The sequence below is a fragment of the Bombyx mori genome, chromosome 17 (assembly GCF_030269925.1).
Source record: "Bombyx mori chromosome 17, ASM3026992v2".
Classification (NCBI taxonomy): domain Eukaryota; kingdom Metazoa; phylum Arthropoda; class Insecta; order Lepidoptera; family Bombycidae; genus Bombyx; species Bombyx mori.
In genome coordinates this window covers 1,176,881-1,195,776 of record NC_085123.1, presented here as the reverse complement: position 1 = coordinate 1,195,776, position 18,896 = coordinate 1,176,881, and the positions used below count along the sequence as shown (strand labels likewise).

Genomic DNA, 18,896 nt, shown 5'->3' with positions numbered 1-18,896 from the left:
TTCATTAACATAACAATAGAGAGCACCATTAGCGGGGAACCTGATGATCGCTGTCGATGTCCGGTCAGCATAGGTAATACTGTGGTTAAATTCTATATGATATTATCGCAATGTTACAAACCTTAGATAGGTATTCACTTTTTTTTTTACAGTTTTGTTTTATTGCTTCGGTGGGTGGACGAGCTCACAGCCCACCTGGTTGTTGAGTGGTTACCGGAACCCATAGACATCTACAACGTAAACTTGCTACCCACCTTGAGATATAAGTTCTAAGGTCTCAATATAGTTACAACGGGTGCCCCGCCCTTCAAACCGAAACGCATTACTGCTTCACGACAGAAATAGGGCGGTGGTACCTACCCGCGCGGACTCACAAGAGGTCCTACCACCAGTTAACAGTTAATCTCTGCTGTTGATAAACAGGTTGACTTTTGTGTTAAAAGACTACCGAAGTCTAGTGCAGTAGTGCAGGTGCTGCTCGAGTACGAATGCTTCAGAAAGTACCAGCAGCTCTTAGATCAGCTCTGAGTCCAGCAGAGCGCAACACTGCTGATGTGACTTGTCTCTGTCAAGTCTCGTGATTGCTATGCTGATCAGCGACGAATACTCCCGGGTTATTGTGGACTTTTGCTAGTGCAGCATAATGTACAAACAGGCGACGAGGCGTAAGAGGGAGAGCGCTCTTCTCTGTATGCACCAAGAAATCGTCGTCTAGTCCCGGGGCTAGGATAGGAATCTTGTTCCAATGTGAACCTCTCCGTATTTCGTTTTCGGAAATTGTATGGGTAAGATACTAATGCCATTGAAATTGACCAAAAAAGAAACATTCATAGCTAGCATTGGATGGTCAGTTGTACTATTTTGTTCACGTACGTCATCTTCAAAAACTTAACTAATCTGCTTGGCTTTTGGTTTATTTTATTCTATTTTTAGAGCTGTATATATATTATAGCCTGGCATATTCCCATATTTCCAAAGATATAATTTATACCATTAACTTTATAGCCTTGTGATTCTGCAACATTACGCTTTCGCCGTATAGCCAAGATCTTTAGAGTTCATAATGGTATTCGAGACTAATTCAAAGCTATGCTATCTGTATTTAGGTTATAGTTTAAGACTTGATTTTAAAATGAAGATCTTAATCATTATTTATATAATTTTGTGAAGAAAAATACAGTGGCCGGCTGAAGTATTTTCTACCGGTCAACAAAGAGTAGTAGAGTCCTGTAGTAGTATTCCTTGGGATTATTATTATTGCCATTATTTCTTGGGCTGTTGAATTTAGTCTATATTGTATTCAACCACAATGTGCCGCCATTCTACTAAGACATTAAAATCTTACATATATATATTTATCAACAGAGCAGCTGTACCAAATTTCAAAGCTCATAGATGTTTTCTGTTACAATCAAACAAACTGGTGATACCTATTTATGTTCATAACATGCCCTAACCTCAAATTTCGATTTTCTCAAAATGTTTTCATAATTTTAGATATTCTCTACAGTTTTTGTTAATAGATAGATTTTTATACCACATAAGTATTTTTAACCTTAATCAGGCGTATTACTCACAAAATACTTAGAAAATACTGTAAGTAGTGTTATTACTAAGAATTAGAAATAAACATACACATAAGGATTGTAAGAAAAAATATAACAACGTGAGTTATGTGATAAGATAAAGTATGTGATGATATGCTTTAAGGATGAGTCGACACACAATCATGATTGTGGCATGTAATGTTGTGTGGTTACCTAAAAAATGTTAAGGTGCAATTCCTTAATTGTTTAACAAAATGAAAATATTTAGACAATAGTTTTGTTTTTCTTTCAATGCAACATAATTGGTACTATTAGAGTATTGACATTCTCTAATAGTAATATAAGGGTGACTTAGTTTTACCTCAACCAGTATTTTATCTTAAAATGAGTAATAAACATTTAAGATTTCCTTGAGATTAAAATTTTCAAACATCCTAATTGAAGCTATTGTGGAAAGGTAAGGGTTTTTTGTTTTTCGTTGCACAACACAGAACTGGTAGCAAAGGTGATACTTTTCAGGCAAATGTGAGCTACCTTCACTTTGCTTTACAAGTTCTTCACACTTGAAATTACTAATGATAATGAACAAGTATTTAAGGCATAATAAATAACTAATAGTAATTTGTTATTGCATTTTTTAATAGCATCCCTGTTTTTATTTTCATAGTGACTTTATTACAGAATGCATAATTAGTATATTATATCTACTGTATGTAAAACTAAAATTGGTTTAATTATTGAATGACTGTGTACACTTGAGTGATTTAATATTAAAGATTTGATTATGACTCATCATAACCTAGATAAAAATACTAAATTAACTTTATCATTTAAGTACCAGGTGGTTTTTGATATGTAATAATTTAAATTTTGTTCAACAGCTGTAATGTTATAGGCTTCAAGTGAACTAAATGTCAAATATTTTGGTTTCGGTATTTGGCTTCATTTTAAGAAAATGGGAAATCCTATTAGAACATTTTTCATCATCATGTCAAAGTTATATAAATATTATCGTGGAAATAAATTTAATTTTTTAGTACTTACATAAATGAGTCCAGAATAGTATCTGTCTTTTATGTTGTGCAGAACAGAAGCCTCGTTTAAGCAGGTCAGTTCAGCCATATCCTCCACTTTATCGAACTTTGGTGGATTCATTTTCTGGATATCATCTATGGGCACCAACATCCGCTTTCCTGACTCGGCTATCTCCACTTCAACTTCATCTCCTCGCTCTCCTTTGATTCCGGCCGCTACGAATCCTTGGTTCTCGTGAGGCACCCAAACTAACCTCTTCTGCGTCCATTCCGCCTGCGTAGCTGGATCATTGAAGCTGTTTCTATCCACCGACAGATACCGGAGCTCCGGGTCGTTTCTATCCATGTCCACCATCGTGCCGCCCGATCACTCGCGGCCCGTACTGCAGCAATCCGACACTATATACAACATATACACGGTCAACCCGACCGACACCACACCTCACAACACAGTGTTTAAGTTACCAAAAAGCGCGTTCTTCTACGTTCTATACCCGTGGCCGCGCACGGCTCTGATAACTACAAAATGACGATTGTAGCCGAAGGAATCGACGACGGTTACGGGTAGGAGGGATGACCGGTCGACGCCCGAATTCACGTTGAGATTCGTCGAATTTTATTCCGTATATTAAGCGTATTCGATTTTTATAGTAATTACCGATTACTTTATTTACTAAATTGAATAAAAGTACGTGTTCGAGTCAAGCGCAATAAGAAGTATTTCTTCTTTTAGGATGAAAGCAATTTAAAAGTAAGTACACGACGTGTTGCCGACACCTCTTTGTCGTTATAGTTTGTTTCCCTTTTCCGAAATTTCATGATGAATGTTGTCATTCAGATTCTGTTATTGGCCGGTTTTCGCAATGAGTCAATATTTCGAAGCGAAGGACCAATAACGAGCTGCCGTCAAAACAGCTGTCAAATTCTTGGCTCGAAAGTGGAAAAAACATGTTCCATCAATTTTTGAGGTGCGTTCCAATTTGTTAATATTCATTTACCTAGCTCGGATACACAAATTACTTTTGGAAACCAAGCTAGTTTCAGTTCCAGATCCAGCAAACTAATTGAAATAGATGGGTAGAAGGAAGCTTAAATATCTATGGAAAGAACTGACGTAGATATTTAATTAATTTAATTATTTATGTAATTATGAAGTGTAATTAACCTACTTAATCGTTACCCTTCGTATTGAGCTTGTGGGATGATATGAGGAAGAGCGTTTTTTTTTATTGCGCTTGTAGGCAGACGAGCATACGGCCCACCTGATGGTAATGCCATGGGCGCCCATGGGCGTCAGCAATGCCAGAGGCAAAGCCGAGCCGCTGCCTACCGTTTAATGCTTGGGAAACACAGTGTAGGGGAGCTCATTTCAAAGCCGGATGGTACGTGGGAAAAAAGATATCTGGAAACGCACTATGAATGCAGTGGTTCCAATGTATAATGGATGAACTCTTTTCCGGTGGCGGGCGGTGCGATGGTAAAAACGAGGTGTGGTATCATCTCAAACAATTCCTCAGAGCACTCCCCATGGAACATACGGTACAAAATACCGAGGGAACAGAAGTCCCTCCGCAGAACCAGAGGTTCTAAACAGTCCGTGAGAATGGAATTATCAATAATCCGAAAGGCCCTCTTCTGTATGAAGCTGGTATTTGGGAGATCCGGCCCAGAGAATTCGTAAGTAGGTAAGAGAAGTCGAATTAATGACACTGGTTCACAATCGGTTTTTCGCCCCATTAAGTAGGTAATCTCTCTTGGATAGAACTTGAAAAGGGTAGCACCGACAGATGCAAATTTCTCGAAGACATTCAAGATTTTATTACAAATTTCGAAAAGACTCGTTACTACGAGTATACAAGGTCGAATGGCACGTTTCTGAATCCTCCAGTAGTTTGTTCGTTTTTTTAAATTGCGATATGAGTACAGTCGTGTCAACCAATGTTTATTCGTATAAAAGAAACCATTGCTATTTAATGCTATTCTTTTCAATGAAATACTACAGTCCATGCGTCATGATCAAATTTTTCGTCTGTAACTAACACAATGAAATTGTTTGTAAAAAAACATATAATATATATTTATTTTGTATCCGTTATTTAGGTTTTTTTCATTCCAAGATAAGTCGATGTCACTGTTATTGTAAAAAGTGATTCGTACTGGATGGACGTAAAGAACATTATTAAGAGGTACTTTGCTTGCATTATCTTTCGTCTGACCACTTAGGTAATAAAAAAAATATGGAAAAGGACTTTTTTATAAGGAAAAGGAAAGTACTTTTTGGCGGGAACGCGAGGAGCGCAGTTGTGTGAATTGGTTTATTTTGTCTATTTAGTGTTACTTCAGGTTTAAATGTGTAATAACGGTGGTTTATTCTCTGTTTAATATCTGTAGTGCAAGGTAGAGGAGGAAGAGATCGACCGAAGAAAACATGAATGGAGTGTGTGAATGACGATATGAGAGAGAGAGGAGTGAGTGTTGAGATGACGACTGATAGTAGAGAATGGAAGAGAAAAATTAGCTATACCGACCCCACCTAGTACGATAAGATGAAGAAGATCTGTGAAAGTGCACCAATGTGGGGAAATGCAACAAAGCCGCTGGACGTAGCTTCTCGAGGTCCTCCAAAAAGTCCACTGAAAAAGTCTCAGTGAATAACCTCCTCGGTTTTACTGAGATTATATTTCATCTCATATCACCTCATCTCATTTAATTTAATTTCATGACGATTGATTAATGTTCCCAATTAATGGATTTAATTTCACTTCATATCATTTTATTCTTATCGTATCATTTCACTTTATCATAGTTTAAAATTTTCATATAAAAAATATATATATATTATGAAAGATTAGGCTATATGGTATAATACTTTTGCCTTTTCATGAAAAATAGATCTAATTTGGTTATTGACATTTAAATTAAGTGTATAATCTACTATATAGGTCTATGGTATAATTAAGACTGTATGGGCTTAGATCCCTTTGCCTTTCCTAAGAAGGAAAAATTGTACCCAAAAAAAAAGATCTATGGTATAATCATAATCTATGATTGACAATTGTCATGTCAAGAAAAATTATGAATTAAGAGAATTGTACAGAACTGATATTATTTATATAATAAATTATAATAATACTGAATTCTAATTGCTAATGAATGACCTCGAGTTGTTATTGTTTAAAATGAGATAAATATAACAAATACCTACTGTGAAGCTCAATTAAAATCATCTGAAGTTTAGCAGTAATTTCGTCAATTAGTTTGCGGTCTTTTTAAATAATTGTGATAAAATGGCACACGTAGTTGATTTACGTTCAGACACAGTTACAAAACCAACTAAAGCTATGAAACATGCAATGGTGAACTCTGCTTTGGGCGATGATGTTTACGGTGAAGATCCGACAGTAAACGCCTTGGAGAATAAAATAGCTGCACTGCTGGGCAAGCAGGCCGCTTTGTTCGTACCGTCTGGAACTATGTCTAATCTTATTGCCAGTAAGTATATATAATTACTGGATCTAATGTGAAAATTCGTGAACATACATTCCGAACACTGTGCTCACGATGAGCTGAATTGTTGTAAAAAAACATGTGAAAAGTTCATAATTTTTACGGAATTCGTTTTAATGTATATAAAATAGTTGATTTATTGTCGACATACTAGTAATATATAGAAGACGGCCTTCATAATTATTTGTATTGCATTTTACAGTTATGGTGCACTGTAACAAGCGTGGATCTGAAGCATTCGTCGGGGATCTCTCACACATTTATAAATATGAAGTTGGTTAGTACCTTGTAAATATTGTCACTATGAAAAAGTAAGTATAGCATATGTATTGGATGCCCTCTATTGAAATGTTGATATTCACTAATAGTACAGATAGGACTAGGCTGACTATTAAATCAGTTAGGAAGACCTGATGATCGCTATCACTCTTTCAAGAACCAAGAAAGAAGAACTGTCAAATCACACCTGCATTCTAAAATGAAATCTCAAAACCTATTTCCCTCCAATAGACAAAATTTTAGGAAATAAGTATTATAAATTGTAAAATTCTCGTCTACTGGTAGTTAAACTATATCTTTTTATTTATTTATTTTTATTGCCCTTATAGGCAGCATAGCAGTAGGGGGTACAATGCTCACCTGATGGTGAGTGGTTACCATCGCCCATGGACTTCAGCAATGTCAGGGGCAGATCCAAGCTGCTGTCTACCAGTCTGCTACTAATCTACTATCTTTCATCAGTAGACGTTAGGCAACAACTTTCTAGTTTAAATTTAATTGAATTATGTACCAACAAAAGAAATCTATGTAATTATTTATTTTACATTTCCAGTGTTTATGTAAAATATGATTATTCTTGTGGTAGTTTTCTCAATGATATCAATGATCAATGATTGTCAAGATGGAAAAACCAAATAACCATCTAATTTGCTATATATGATCCACAGAATGCAGCAAACAACCAATATGTTTATCTACAATAATATTATATTTGCTAGTTGAAATCATTGGGGATATTTCATTTGTTGATTTGATTGTTGAGTGCTTTTGACAATGACATCTATGAGAGATAGTGATCATCTACCACCATCAGGTTAACCATTCTCTTGATTCAAAGACTGGTTTGGTTATGAACCTAAATGAGTTAAACAAGTTCAGCTTATTTTGTTAGAAGATTGATTATAAAAACAAGTATAAAAAAACACCTAGAATGAGTGTGCATAAATTTATTAAAGGTTAATGCCCAATTTAGTTCTTTAATCAACAATTATTTAAATATCATGTAACCAACTGAGTTTCTCCCTGGATCTTCTCAGTGGGTCGCAATTCTGACCTGGTGGTAGATTCTTTAGGTAGTAGATTCTCTAACACCAAATAGAAGCAAGTGCAGAAGCAAAGCGCTGCTCTTTCCAGTATTAGTAAATCTCACATTGAGCCCTGTAAACTCACCTACTTAGCGGGGTCTTTAACAACAAATATTTTGAAGATTAACATTAATGCCTTTTATATAATGAATTTTACAATTTTAGTTTAGATATTATAAATATATTTTATTTGCAAACAAAGAACATGTTATTTCTTTTACCCTACGCAAAAACTGTATAAAAACAAGGTTATGACACAATAAAGTCATTGTAAATAGCAAATGATAATGTGAATAAAGATAGTCATAATTAAATATGTTTTGTAACTAAGCCTTTTTTTGTTACAATATTACGTAATTGTGTTTTTGTGATAACATTATTTCATTTAAAACACTTAATCTCAGATTGCTAAAAGAATTTCTGAAAATGCTCATAAATTAAGTTTGTATAATACTTTTTTGAATAATTGAATGAATAATTTTGAATTTTAATGATGGAATCATCTTCAAGTTTTCTATGTATGTAGATACATATAAATGGCCTAGAAAAACTTTTCTATGCTTAACTAATAATAATGTATGTAAAACAATTTCAATGTGTACCAAGTGTTATCGTCTGTAAAAATGAATTACATATTTGTGAAATTAAAAACAAATATTAAATGAGATAAGATTAAAATTTTTCGAATTATATATTGGTAGTTTTCCAATTATATTACAGCACAAGAGCGCATTATGCGGCTTATGCTCAACATTGAATGTTCCAACTACAGCAACGCTTCGCACAATCGAGCAAAAGTACTGCTCTCGCGTGATACTCGCAATCGATACCGACTCAGTAACAGAAAATTGACAAGTGTTTTTTCTTTAAGTTGGCATTGATCGAAATTTTGTTTATATTATCGTTAATAATATTATTTAATGTTGAAAAAAATTGTAAGGCTTTCTTTTCGTCGTAGTTTCTTAGAAATAATCAATGTTAATTAAAACTGTGCTAACTTAGCGCACTCTGCTGATGCATTTGAAAACTAATTCACGTTCCAATTAAGCTTCAGCATAATTCGGCATTGTGTACCACTGAGTCGCATTATGCTCTGTAATTGGAAAACTACCATTGTGTTGATATATTTGTGGAATTTTTCACAGCTCGGTTTAACCAGTTAGCGATGCTACATCACAAGGTGAATTTTCATACATTTTGAAAATTAAACCTTATCTATATTGGGATACGGGTATTTTATTAATGATAACTACTTTCATATTAAAAGTCTACGGATAATTTTAACCAATTATTTATCTTATTCTTCAGGAGGAGCATCACATTTAGCAGGAGTGATGCTTTCGACCGTGGCCAATAAACCCGACGGCACTTTCGACCTGCAAGAGCTGGAGGATCGAATTAGGGGTTCGAATATACATGAACCAGTAACGGCTATGGTTGCCGTCGAAAATACCCATAATTACTGCGGAGGAAAGGTATGAAGAACCGTTTGTATCATGAGTTTCTCTCATACAATTATAGAGTACCCATGCATCAGCTCGCTGAGTTTCTCGCCGGATCTTCTCAGTGGGTCGTGATTCCGATCCGGTAGTAGATCCATTCGCGAAGCAATTGCTCTTGAGTTGTTAGGTCTCCTTCGGAGGCGCTCGGGCAGTTGTTAGCAAATCCCACCCCTCCTGGCTGAGCCTTTGCTCGCCAACCTATCCTGATGAAGCTGGAAAGGCCTCCGGGCCACCAGTAATCTTTCAATCATAAAAAAAAAACAATTATAGATTACAACTGTGCATGTACCATTATTTGGTTCTACTAGTTTATAATTATGTAACACCAGAATGAATTTACGATATTGTAATAGGTCTTGTAAAATATCAATTAGATTGAAAAACAATTAGATTGTGAGCTTGATCTACTTAGAATAATTATGTGGTACGGCACCAAAAGGTTATCTAACGTTTATAAATAAGTAAACATAAAAATAAGAGCAAGTAAACCGCGAATTACCTTACAAACTTTGATCATTACCAATCGAATGATCTAAGTTCGTTGTCTTCTACTTGTCTCATTGTTGTCTTGCGTGAAACCGGGTAGCGCCGCGAGTCTTGTTGTAGTGTTGACCGCGGGAACCCTCCTACTCTGACCGGGTTCTGACCCCGGACGGAGATCGGACGTCGGGTGTGCAGGGGAGTCGTTTAGTGCGTTAGGGCCCTAAAATTCCTTGAGCCCGCGGTCTGCTCCCAACATCTACAGATCGTCAAGTCCCACATACCCCTTGCCCCCTAGGCGCGGAGACGTCGTAGGAGGTTCGGCCCCCAGCCCGAAAAAAAGGGAAGTTTGAGTATGTTTTATTTTTTTATTGTTTATGTGGTTGGACGAGCTCACGGCCCACCTGATGTTAAATGGTGACCGGAGCCAATAGACATCTAGAACGTAAACGCCGTCACCCACTTGGAGATATGAGTTATAAGGTCTCAGTTTTTATAGTACAACGGCCACTCCAACCTTCAAACCGAAACGCATTATTGTTTCAAGGCAGAAATAGGCAGGCTGGTGGAACCTAACCGTGCGGACTCACAAGAAGTCCTACCACCAGTAATACAGAAGGCTACATCTATTTGCAGGTCCTGCCTTTGAAATTTCTTGACGACGTCGGCGCCTTGTGCAAGAAACACTCTCTGGCGCTGCACATGGACGGCGCGAGGCTGTTCAACGCGTGTGCGCATGCGCAGGAGGAGGCGGCGCGCGTGGTGCGGGACTGCGACTCCGTGTCCGTCTGCTTCAGCAAGGGACTGTCGGCCCCCGTCGGCTCGGCGCTCGTGGGGTCCTACCATTTCATCGAACAGTAAGTAATAATGTAGCTACTCCGACTCACGCGGCATGCATCTTGACTGATTCTGTCTTGGCTCTTCTTGGCTTGGCTAAAAATCTCTTCTTAAAGTTCTCGATAGCGTAAAAGTTAAGCCAATTTTGTATACAGTTGGAACAGCGCCCCTAGCGGCAAACGTACGCAAACAATCCCATTCCATACTTTTATTTATTTATTAGGCTCACAATACACATCACAAGCTAAGATACATAAAAAAACACAAGTAAAAAGGAACAAAATCTGGCTTGCAACATAAGTTATGTGCGCACGACAAAACAAGACATATAGTGCTGAATTTGTACAACGTTCCTTACAATTATACGACAAAACAACACGATAACGAAAACTAATCTAACTTATAATGTAAGGAAAAAAAATATCAAAATATAATACATTAAAAAATTACATTACCTTACCTATTACTAACGTGGAGGATGCCCTTGAACATTTTTCTAAACGTAACTAACCTACAAGTAAAAGTATCCAACTCAGTTGACGACCTTGCCAGTTCGTTATAGGTGCGACACATTCGGGTAATTGGATTATAGTAAGATATATTGTTTTTGTAAATTAGCAATGCAAACAAATTGTTTTGGTTGACACTACGAGCACTAAATTTAATGTTTAGTGAAATCTGAGATAACAGTTCAGGCGAATCCATCAGAGAGTGAATTATTTTATATAAGTATATCAGATCAGTGCATACAAATATAAGGTAACTTTTACGCTATCGAGAACGTTAAAAAACTCGCACTAAGGACACTGTTCAGAAGTTGTAGGCGCTTTAATTTGATATTAGACAGAGAGAGCACTATTTTGTATAGTGACATCACTATCAAGGGCAGGACATGCATACAACCAAAGAAAAGGTTATGAAGATACATAAACTGCATTAATCGCTCGTTTATTCGACTGGTCGTATAGTTTACAGTGGACGTGGTCACGAACGACTTGATACGTACGATGTTAATAAGACGTGTAGTCGAAATTATATTTTTGTATCGTGTAACGAGTTTTTGAAGTGAAACTTCTTTAGAATCGTTGTGATTTCAAACTCGATGAAACGAAAAAATAAGTCCATAGAGACACAAACACATAAATGTATAGGATTCAGCCGGCGAGAGAATGAGATAGAACACAGACGTTCTCGGTCTCCTCTTTGTGCGACTCTTCGTAGCATCCCCACTATCCTAGCATCACACTACTAAACATTGTCCATATGTATGCTCCTGTATTTATAAGTTTCACTTCTACCGTGTGTGACTTGCACACACACACACACACACTTTTTTTTATTGTTTGGCACTTGATGGTGAGTGGTTATCGTCGCCCGTGGATTTCAGCAATGTTAGGGGTAGAGTCAAGCCGCTGCTTGCTGCTAAATGACTCAGACCAGTGGTACCGGGTGGTCGTGCTCTGTGAGGCTCGAGCTGTAGTGTGGTCCCGCGCAGGGCCCGGCGCGCGCGCAAGATGCTGGGCGGCGGCATGCGGCAGGCCGGCGTGCTGGCGGCCGCGGCGCTGGTCGCGCTGCATGAGGTGGTGCCGCTGCTCGCCCTGGACCACAAGCGCGCCCAGGTGCTGGCCAAGGGTGCGTTTATACGTCCATACTTTAAGGTCGACCATCTTTATTTTTGGTGGATTTATGGGTGGACGAACTTACGAGCTATATATAAAGGTGGGTGTCGGCATTTACGTTGTAAATGTCTATGGGCTCCAGTAACTACTTAACACCAAGAGGGTTGTGAGCTCGTCCACCCATCTAAGAGAAGAAAAAAAATTGCCTTTACTTCTTGGTTCACTGAAAAAAACCCAATAAATCTCCTTCAGTAATATTAACTTAAGAAATTCTAAGAATAAAGCAACTTCAGTTTGTAATAATAGCAAATATTTCATAAATCCTTTTCAGTTTAATCGAAAACAACATTAAAGTAGGTAATAACTGGAATCGTATCCTCAGTTATCGAGGGTCTGTTCCTGAAGGCGTTCACCGTGGACGCGCACAACACGCACACGAATATCGTGCTCGTGCGCATCAGTGAGCACGCGCCGCTGACGGCCGACCAGCTCGTGCAGAGGCTGGCACAGGTCTGCCTCGCTGAAACCCAGGTCGAGAACACTTTTGATACTTGCATAGACATATAACTGTGTGCTTAGTGAGAGTTTTTTTAACGTTCTCGATCGCGTAAAAGTTAACACATTTTTATGCAGTTGGAACAGCGCCCCTAGCGGCAAACGTAGGCAAACTTGCCAACTCCATACAAATCTGTGTTAATTTTGACGTAAACTTTCAATGAAATAAAATGAGTATGTCATCTATGTAGTCAAAGTCAATTAAATTGCGCATTATTAGGGATAACTCAAAATCTACTGAGCAGAACTTGATAAGCTTGGGTCCATAAGAGAGGTACTAAAATAAAATTATCAAAATCAATTTTGCTAGAAAGAATTTGTGAGGTAACACAATAAGTAGTCGAATGGAGAACCTCCAATTTCTTTTGAAGTTAGTCAACAAATACATCTCAACGCCGAATTTCATTGTTAAGAATTACAAGTGTAATGAGGAAGCATCTTTAATATTTCATATAGTATTTAATCTCTTAATACATACAGATTCGAATTAAGTAGTTCAATTAAATTGTTGCCATTACTGAAATCATTCTACACTTGCACACTCATACATCATAGATGGTATGCTGCATTCTTCTCGGGGAATAAGTTTTGCAGTCCGCAAAGCATAAGTGTTGCCAGTAAACAAACAAAAATATTTCTAAAATTTTAGGGAGACTGCAAGACGCCGAACGATGAAGGTGTGATCGTAAAAGCTACTGAGTTTAACTCGAAGACTATTCGATTCACTCTGCACCGCGAAATAACAGACGAAGACCTCTGGCTGGCCATCATGAAGATAACTTACGTTTTCAAAGAACTCAGTTCTAGTTTAGAGAACAAATAAAAAGGGTTGATGTTAAAATTTAAAAAACACAAACGGAACATCAGTGTTGCCATCGCTTACACTAAAAAAATTGCATTCGAAATATTAATTTGGTTTAACATAAAATTTTCCTTCTTAAAACGTCTCTCTCTTGAAGTCACGTCGTGCCTTCGTATGTTCTCGGTCAAAATGTTTTTTTTTTATAAATTACGTTGGCCGTTAAAAGTACTGAGTAATAAGCATTAAATATTTTTACTTTATTTAATAAAATAAAAATTATAAGGCATCTACCTACCTACCATATACATGTGTATAGTATTAAATACGCAAGGCCAACTAAACATTGTAGATTATAGTATGTAATTACAATTTACAATTAAGCAGGGTATTTTAAAATGACATTTTAATTGTTAAGTTTATAGTGTTTATATGTTCTATGTGTTGGTAAAATTTTCAATTATAATTATTATACGTAAGTCGACAAACATTGTTAAGCATATTTATAAATGTCGTGTTGTTAATCGTTATGTAATTGTTATTTTAACAATAAAATGCATTTTTGAGGGATTAAACAATTTATTGCTTTTATTTATTTATATTTATACGAATAGACTCAAAGTTGAGATATCACACATTTAGAATTGAAGTGGCTTAGTCCAAAATTTTTATTTTATAGTAAAAATAATTGTAATTTTTCAATTTGGATTTTAATATTTTAAGCCTTAAAGCGCATACCTTAAAGTTTAAAGTATGCGCTTGATTTAAAAGAGACGGAAAGCGTACTTTGTCCTTTTCTAGACTAAAATTGAAATTTAATTTTTATATATTTTTTTTTTTACAAATTGATAGGAAACGTTTATAAGTCTTACAAATTATAAAACTAATTTTCTTAAGAATTTTAGTTAAGCCAATTCAATTTTTAAATTATATTAGAATTATTAAATTATATTAAATACAAATTTCTTGTTCCGTGTCTGTAATTATAAAATCTTGTATGAATTAGGGCCCGATCAAAGCCCACACTGCGGTATTAAATGATGCTTCACTACTGCATGGATCGTCCATGATGTTAGCAGGAGGCCGCGATGCTACCTATAAGGTTGGACGATCTTAACTTTTCCTTCTTAAATTCTTATTATTTCTATGGAGAACGCAGATCTATACCACCATTGCTAGGATGAGATTCCTTCAAATAATTTATCTAAAATTGTAGTCCACACATCCCAAGAAAAGGACAATTCAAAGATTATTTAAGGTGACGCTTCCAGCAAAAAACAGACTCATCCTTCTGTTCCCTACTAAATATTTTGGTAAACTAAAAATGATGACTTTATTTATCACTAATATATTAATTATCACTCATCAAACTTGAGACTCTCTATTTTTAATAACTAATTAAAATATATGTTTTATTAAAACAAAGTTATTCGAGATTTATAACAAGACCACTAAATAAAAATAATAGTTTTACTCTTTGTTTAATTAATCAATTGAATTTGATTGTTGTACTCTGTCAAATTCATAACAGAACTATCGAACGTACATAAGTTAAATATATGTAACTTATATAAAGAGCTACAAAGTAGATGCAGCGCGTAGCGGTAACTAGTACAGATAAAATACCATAAAGACCTGAATCACGCTATCGATATTTGCAGGACAAGTTCCCAAACGACAGCATTCGGACCGTCTATCGCTCGGTAGAAATATCACCCCTATCCTTTTTCCCAAAAAGTTTATAATCGAATAAAAACCCTGATAAATAAATTTCTATCTTTAAAATCACTGAGCTGTTAACACTGGTCGGTGTTTCCGTTCGTCTAGTTTGTTAACTACATAATGAATGTACCTAACATTAATCTAATAGAGTATTCGAACTAGAATAAAAGTTATAAAGATCAATAATATGTTTTGGGTCCAGCCTATGGCCGCGGCGCAACGTCGTGTTCCGAGAACACATAATATTTACATAATCAACTCACACGATAGCTGTTATAATTACATATATACAGCCATATGAACTGATATCAAATGGAATAAAAACGTAATGTCTCTAAAGACGTATCGCATCGTTTTGTTGTCCGGGCCGCGAGCGAGTAAACGCGCGACTCATACGATAATTTGGTTCTTAATCACAACGCGTTTTGTTCATTCCACACTCTAATCAATTCGTCGTGATTAGAATATCCGTGCGAGGCGATCACATCGCTATAAACCTCTCGCTCGTACGGCTTCTTGTAGAAGTGGAAATGCGGACAATGAGTCGGCACTATGCCCATCTTCTTCGCGACTATGCCGAGGTAAATGTCATCGAATCTGAAATGCTTCACGAACAAGCTTCCGACGTAGAGCATCTTCATCGCTTTGTTTGACACCACGTACGCCCCGGCCGTCACGTAAGGCGGCCACTTGTCCCAGGGATACTCCTCCAAGGACACCCGCCACTTGCTCGACCGGAACCGTTGCGGCGCCGACTTGAAGACGTAACCGGCGAACAGTATTCCGTCTCTTTCGCTCGCGGTCGTCACGTCGCTAACGTATTTTAGTAAATTCTGTACCGATATGTACATGTCGTCGTCGGTGAATAAGTAGTGTTGAGCTTCAGCGCAGTGCTGAAAGATCCAGCGAAAGGACATGACCGTTTTAATGGTGTTGTTGAAATAACTGTCACGGAAAGACATCTGTATGATATCTTTGAATTCTGTCATTTCCTTCGTAATATTCTTCTGTACATCTGAACTGGCATTGTCCACGCCCAAAAAGAAGAATGTCTTCACGTTGTAGCCCTGGACATGTGGTTTTCCATAAGTCTTTCTAATTGCATCTCTGTGTCCGAAATGGTCTATAGCCGACTTGACTATTATGACTAAATCCGGTTTGTTGACGACACTGCATTGACGATAGTTGCTCAAGAACTTGTACGGGTAGTAATTTATAGGTTTAACATTCGGCTTTTGCCCGTCTAGTATTGCTTGGACTATCGGTCGAATGTCTACGTTGAGAGGATAATTGAAATCGCTATCGAAGTTCTTGGACTGCACGTAATCGCCGACACCGAAAAAATGGTAAACATATACAAGCACCAAAGCGAATACAATCAATTTATATCTGTTTCTCCTCATTATCAGTCTTTTTAACGTACACTGAGATTCGCGATATTTCACAATCTGAAACAAAATTGCTATTATGATATTTCTAATCAGCATGTTTGTTTTGTTCTATGATTAAATGCGTATGTTGTGGTGACACATTTCCTTAGAATATTTTCCTGGTAATATACATAGGTACAGACTAATAAACAAATAGACAGAAAAGTGAAGAAACTTGAGCAGTTACTGAATCAGTGTGCGACTACAATGTTTCCCCAGGCGTCTGGGTGCCAATAGAAATGCCGCTAGGTACTGTAAACAATTTACTGGATTTCCGTATTTGTCCGTGTTTTATCTTAATTAAAACCACTTTTACAGTTTAATAGCTCATTTATTGGTTTTACTTTTTACTATTTCCGACATTCCAAATATATGCTTTAGTTAGTTTTTATATAAAATTTGACGGTAGTTAGCACAAAATTTAAATATCGACGATTAACAGCCCGGTCGTCCGTGACCACAGAAACTGTAAGGTATTAGAAACGTCTGAAATTATAAAGTTAAAACAATAAAATAAAATAAAATAGTTTCTATTATCTTTTAGTTGATGCTTTAGGAGCGGTCTCTCGCCAGCATCATCAAAGTGCGACATGTAGCGTTGGTGTACCGAAATCACTGGTCTTAATGGATGCATTTCATGTTATTATGTACACGAATTGTTAGGATAAGAAATTTTCTCTAATTATGCCTAGTAGAGTGGTTTTTGGGTTGGTCTGGAGCGGTCTAGAGTTGCACTAGACTTTAGAATGGATGGCCTTTATTCACATTCTAATTAAGAGTTTCGTGTTCATTAACTTTTAACTGATAAATAACCATGTAATACTGGAATTGATATTGCATTTGCATCGATAATGTGTATATTTAATATATTTACCTTAAAAAAAGGTAGAGGTAAGGAGCAATAGTCCATGTGTATGAAAAAGTGTCCGTCGAATAGTGACCAATGAGGGTGGCGCCACTTTAGGAAATGGTTTAATTTCATAAAAAGCACCATAAGTTTTATTAAATATTTACCGCACATTTCATTGCATTTACAACTGCTTTCATATCAACACTTGCTACACTAGCACTATTTTGAGCTGTAATTTTCTGTAGACAGCTGAACTTATCAACCTGTCTGCCATAAAAGACAGTTCTCCTTACCTCTGCCCTCCATAATTTACTTGCTTTTACAGCATTTTTTATAAATGGTTGTTTATTGCAAATACAACAGATTTCGGTTTTTTTGAATTAACAAGTTAATTAGAGTACATAGACATAACAATATGAATGTTGCCACTCACCACGATAACCTGTAGTGAGTCCCTATTGAATTTTAATAATATATTTTTTTGTAAGTTTTTGTACAATCAATTTATTTATTATAAAAAAAAAGAACAATATTCCTAACCTAAAAGTACATGTTATTATCCGCAACATGCTTCGTCATATTACAGAAATAAAGTTATCAGCAACATGCTTCGTCAAAAAGTACAATACTTACTTTCAGCTGCAAGCGTTGTCAATGTATAATTGAATTGTATAATGGCTGTCACACCTTTAAAACTCAAATGGATGACTGCTTCCTAACAGAAATAGACACATATTACATCCTACCACCCAGTAATTATTTGTAATTTGCAAATTTGGTTTTTATTACACAATGTTGTTTCTTCATAGTGAATGTCATTGGTAAACAAGAGTACATGTTTTGTTGGAACAATTTGTACCTGCATGTGGGACTTGAGTCAGCAGAGTTGTATTGTTTAATACAAATACATGTTCAATGTTTATGTTATATTAAATATGTGTGAGAAGCTTTAATATGGTAAACGGGAATGAATATTTATTTACCTGCTTTCTGGGACCTTTCCCTAACATTTAGTTAGGTTGATAATATCTGAAAGACAAATAAAAAACAATACAGTTCTACAAATATTTATTTGTTACTATACATAATTAAATAGTATAAATATTGTTTTGTAAAATAAATGCAAGTTTTGAGAATCTCAACACTCCACTAACAGTAGAAGAGTTCCAGGTCTTACCTAAAACAGATTTATATATATATTTTTTAATTTGTTGAAAAAGGTATAAATTAGATATTGATTATGCCTTAATATTTTTTTGTTTTTAGGTTTAAATGAACATGATCTGAATATCATCATTAAACAGGGTGTTAGTTACATATTAATACTGTAGTGTTTTGAAATCCTTTCAATACACAGGTACCTGATGGTGAATAGATCCCAATGAAAGGTATTTTGTATTAAAATAATTTGAAAGAAGACAATTAATTAATAAATTATTAGGAGGCTTAAGCAGAGCAAAGTGCAGCAGAGAAAATGACTGTTGCTTTATAATGTATAGATCGGACCTTATGCAGAGTACTGCTCCCTTGGAAAGTAAAATACAAAAAAAAACAGTCAAAAAATGTAAGATTATGCAGTAACATACAATTTTTTTGAAAACACCGTTTGATCTAAGTGGTAGATAGTGTTGTGGTAATCCCATCATCATA

The 18,896-nt window shown here is 36.1% G+C and overlaps 4 protein-coding genes across 11 annotated transcripts in view; 1 reads left to right on the top strand and 3 right to left on the bottom strand.

The window, feature by feature from the left end:
* The window catches only part of LOC101736643 (myosin heavy chain, non-muscle), a 90,285-nt gene extending 86,814 nt beyond the window's left edge, over positions 1-3,471 (bottom strand). For all 3 annotated transcript variants that reach the window (XM_062673238.1, XM_038016873.2, XM_062673239.1), the window contains exon 1: positions 2,592-3,471. In XM_062673238.1, coding sequence (XP_062529222.1) covers positions 2,592-2,936 — 345 coding nt within the window. In that variant the 5' untranslated portion in view covers positions 2,937-3,471. The remainder of the gene's footprint in view (positions 1-2,591) is intronic.
* A 1,224-nt stretch (positions 3,472-4,695) lies between these two features.
* LOC101736784 (uncharacterized) lies at positions 4,696-13,822 on the top strand. Of its 2 annotated transcripts, none has more exons than XM_038016783.2 (7): positions 4,696-4,767; positions 6,291-6,365; positions 8,761-8,927; positions 10,071-10,291; positions 11,767-11,903; positions 12,273-12,421; positions 13,095-13,822. In XM_038016783.2, the coding sequence occupies exons 2-7, from the start codon at positions 6,293-6,295 to the stop codon at positions 13,266-13,268; spliced, it is 921 nt and encodes a 306-aa protein (XP_037872711.1). In that variant the 5' UTR covers positions 4,696-4,767; positions 6,291-6,292; the 3' UTR covers positions 13,269-13,822. The 2 variants fall into 2 exon arrangements, with proteins under 2 accessions (XP_037872711.1, XP_004922009.1); XM_004921952.3 differs by lacking the exon at positions 4,696-4,767 and adding an exon at positions 5,605-6,073.
* The window catches only part of Bm_Bre5 (beta-1,3-galactosyltransferase), a 16,953-nt gene continuing 11,860 nt past the window's right edge, over positions 13,804-18,896 (bottom strand). Inside the window, exons 1-2 of one of the 2 annotated variants that reach the window (XM_038016642.2) lie at positions 17,680-17,778; positions 13,804-16,414 (exon numbers count right to left, since the gene is read on the bottom strand). In XM_038016642.2, the coding sequence (XP_037872570.2) occupies positions 15,380-16,369 (990 nt within the window). In that variant the 5' untranslated portion in view covers positions 16,370-16,414; positions 17,680-17,778 and the 3' untranslated portion in view covers positions 13,804-15,379. 2 annotated transcript variants of the gene reach the window in all.
* The window catches only part of LOC134198665 (protein C10), a 3,541-nt gene continuing 1,351 nt past the window's right edge, over positions 16,707-18,896 (bottom strand). The window contains exons 3-5 of one of the 4 annotated variants that reach the window (XR_009975308.1): positions 18,230-18,275; positions 17,880-17,961; positions 16,707-16,862 (exon numbers count right to left, since the gene is read on the bottom strand). The gene's annotated coding sequence lies outside the window, so the exon portion shown is untranslated. Of the gene's footprint in view, positions 16,863-17,722; positions 18,276-18,297; positions 18,424-18,896 lie in introns of those variants that run through there. The other 3 variants (XR_009975307.1, XM_062673249.1, XM_062673248.1) reach the window with 3 other exon arrangements.

What these genes read in the sequence shown, in the direction of transcription:
- LOC101736784 (XM_004921952.3), top strand. Translation starts at nt 5,869, where the DNA reads ATGGCACACGTAGTTGATTTACGTTCAGACACAGTTACAAAACCAACT. An exon ending in ATAATTACTGCGGAGGAAAG is followed by an intron (nt 8,928 to 10,070) that starts GTATGAAGAACC and finishes ATCTATTTGCAG; the next exon opens with GTCCTGCCTTTGAAATTTCT. An exon ending in CGCCCAGGTGCTGGCCAAGG is followed by an intron (nt 11,904 to 12,272) that starts GTGCGTTTATAC and finishes TCGTATCCTCAG; the next exon opens with TTATCGAGGGTCTGTTCCTG.